The sequence below is a fragment of the Chiloscyllium plagiosum genome, unplaced genomic scaffold, assembly GCF_004010195.1.
Source record: "Chiloscyllium plagiosum isolate BGI_BamShark_2017 unplaced genomic scaffold, ASM401019v2 scaf_12755, whole genome shotgun sequence".
Lineage (NCBI taxonomy): Eukaryota > Metazoa > Chordata > Chondrichthyes > Orectolobiformes > Hemiscylliidae > Chiloscyllium > Chiloscyllium plagiosum.
Genome location: NW_025197290.1, coordinates 1,895 through 5,063, shown reverse-complemented (window position 1 = coordinate 5,063; position 3,169 = coordinate 1,895). Strand labels below are relative to the sequence as shown.

The window sequence follows — 3,169 nt, the reverse complement described above, 5'->3', positions numbered from 1 at the left end:
TTCCTAGACTTTTCTATCTCCACCTCCAGTGACCTACTGAACACAGACATCTATTATACACCCACCAACTCCCACAGCTACTTGGACTACACCTCCTTCCACTCTGCCTCCTGTAAAAATGCTGTCCCTTAATCCTAATTCCTCCACCTACGCCGCATCTGCTCGGAGGAGGACCAATTCTACCATAGAACATCCCAGATGGCCTCTCTCTTCAAATATCACAATTTCTCCTCCCATGTGCTCGGCGATGCCCTCCACAGCATCTCCTCCACTTCTCACACGTCCACCTTTGAACCCAGCCCCTCCAATCACAACAAGGTCAGAACTCCCGCGGTGCTCACCTTCCACCCAACCAACCTCCAGATACATTGCATCATCCCCATCTGCCACTTCTGCCACCTACAAACAGACCCCACCACTAGGGATATATTTCTCTCCTCACCCCTATCTATGTTCTGGGAAGACCATTCCCTCTGCGATTCTCTTGTCAGATCCACACACTCCACCAGCCCACCCTCCCATTCCCGGCACCTTCCCCTGCCACCGCAAGAATTGCAAACCCTATGCTCACACCTTCCCCCTTATCTCCATCCAAGGCCCCAAAGGATCTTTCCACAGCTGACAAAAGTTTACCTGTACTTCCACACACATCATCTATTGTATTCATTGCACCTGATGTGGTCTCCTCTGCATTGGGGAGGCTGGACACCAACTTACGGGTTGTTTAAGAGAACATTTCTGGGACACCCACAACAACCAACCCCATTGCCATGTGGCTGACCACTTCAACTCTCCTTCTCACTCCGTCAAGGACATGCAGATCCTGGAGTTCCTCTATCGCCAAACCCTCACCACCTGACGCCTGGAGTAAGAACACCTCATCTTCTACCTTGGGACCCTGCAATCACACAAGATAAATGTAGTTTTCACCAGTTTCCTCATTTCCCCTCTCCCCATCTTATCCCAGTCCCAAGCCTCCAACTTGGCATCGCCCTCTTGACCTGCCCACCTTCTTTCCCACCTATCTGCTCCACCCTCCTGTCTGACCTATCACCTTTACCCCCACATTCATCTGCCTATCACATTGCCAGCTACCTTCACCACACCCCCCAGCCCCACTCCCCTCCCATTCATCTCTCAGACTCCTGGTGCACAAGCCTCATTCCTGATGACTATCCTGCTCTTCAGATGCTGCCTGACCTGCTGTGCTTTTCCAGCACTATGCTCTCGACTCTGACCTCCAGCATTTGCAGTCCTCACTTTCTCCATTTTGATTTCAGACTATTACACTCTACAAGAATGTAATGTTAAAGTACTCAATAAGGGAAGTATCCCAAAATATTTTAGTTTATAAAATGGCTTCAGTTATTTCATAACTTTGAAGATGATTGAACATTCTGTAGAAATTAGTATTTTATATTAATATGAATTCCTTTATTTTGCAGAGATTCCTTGCAATGGAATGTGGTCTGAGTGGATTAATAAAAATATGCCAACTATTCAATCTCCACATGATCATGAACAATTGGACCAAATTCAAAATGTGTGTAAATCTGCTACAAACCGGATAACAAATATTCAATGTGAAGCCGTCAAGTTTCCAGGATCTCCGATCAGTATAACCAATGATACAGTGACATGTGATTTAAACAGTGGATTAAGCTGCACCAAACCAGCTGGTGATGGCCTTTCATGTTTGGACTATCGGATTAGAGTGTGCTGTGAACCATTTGAAACAACAACACTTCCAACCATGACTACCCCTGTCTCAAGCACTACTCCACCTGAAGAATGTTACTGTAGTTCAGACCCACCAAGAAAGGTAATCAAGTTGCATAGAATTACTAATAAATTTAACACTGTAGTAAGTTAATATTTAAATCATTACATTTCTAATAAATGGATTTCAGCACTTTTCACAGCAGTCAGGCAACTTGCAGTTTCTTGCATTTTCTATGTCTGTCTGTCACCACCAGCTCAGACCGAACCCATCAGTTCACATCCTCTGCAACCAATGTGACCTCCCCTAATCTTCTAAAACCATTTCTTCTCCAGGATCCAGATTATTAATTGCTGCCTTTATAACATTAATAGCAGTGTCTTTGCTTCAAGTTGATTGCGTAAACTCTCACTCGTGTTTTTATTACACCTAGGCTTGTCTACTTCAATATTATCCTGTTGGATATCTGACCTTCCAGGAACCTGAGTTCATCGAAATCTCTCTTTCCCATACCCACCTCACATCAAGTCCTGTTTCCCAACATTCCTGTCATACTGACTCTCCATTGGCTCCTGCTTGACTTGTGCCTCAGAGATAAGATTCTCATCTTCGTCACACTGTTCCTCCCTGACTCTCACTCCTTTCTATCTCTGCAAACCCCTCCACCTCTGTGTCAATTTGCTTCACATGCCACCAGCTCTCGGCTCTTAGCCATTTTCCCTTCCTCTGATTGTAAGGAGCTACACCTTCAGCTCTCTAGATCCTCTGTTCTGGAGATCCACCCTTGTCTCACATAAGAGACATACTAAAGCCCACATCTTTAACCAAGCCAGTATTAAGACCATCTCATTACAAAGTCAACTTGTGTCCACGTGAAGCACCATGGTGCTATTCTCAGATTAAATGTACTTAAATATTCAAATTATGGATGGACTTGTTGTCTTTGGAGTGAGTCATTCGCAATGATGAAGTAATGCCACCTCGATGCCAAATTCCTCTAAAAATAGCTGACTAATTCATAGCCATGCTCATACATTTCTTTTGAGGAGATCTTTGTTTCTGAAGCCAAAACTGCCTGTCTCCCACTGCTAGCTCAAATCGTTCACCTTACTTCTGCATCATCCCTCACAATCAACTCTTTCACTACTCAGGGTTTAACATTATTTGGAGATGCCGGTGTTGGACTGGGGTGTACAAGTTAAAAATCACACAACACCAGGTTATAGTCCAACAGGTTTAATTGGAAGCACACTAGCGTTCGGAGCGACGCTCCTTCATCAGGTGGTAGTGGAGGGCTCAATCCTAACACACAGAATTTATAGCAAAAATTTACAGTGTGATGTAACTGAAATTATACTTTGAAAAATTGATTGTCTGTTAAGCCTTTCATCTGTTAGAATACAGTGATAGTTTCACTTCTTTCATGTGTAAATCACAAAAACTTTTTTT

At 44.0% G+C, this 3,169-nt stretch overlaps 1 protein-coding gene across 1 annotated transcript in view; it reads left to right on the top strand.

The window, feature by feature from the left end:
- Positions 1-1,445: 1,445 nt before the first annotated feature.
- The window catches only part of LOC122545925 (mucin-2-like), a gene marked incomplete at both ends in the record, with an annotated part of 3,381 nt that continues 1,657 nt past the window's right edge, over positions 1,446-3,169 (top strand). The window contains one exon of the mRNA XM_043684793.1: positions 1,446-1,822. Within this exon, the coding sequence (XP_043540728.1) occupies positions 1,446-1,822 (377 nt within the window). The remainder of the gene's footprint in view (positions 1,823-3,169) is intronic.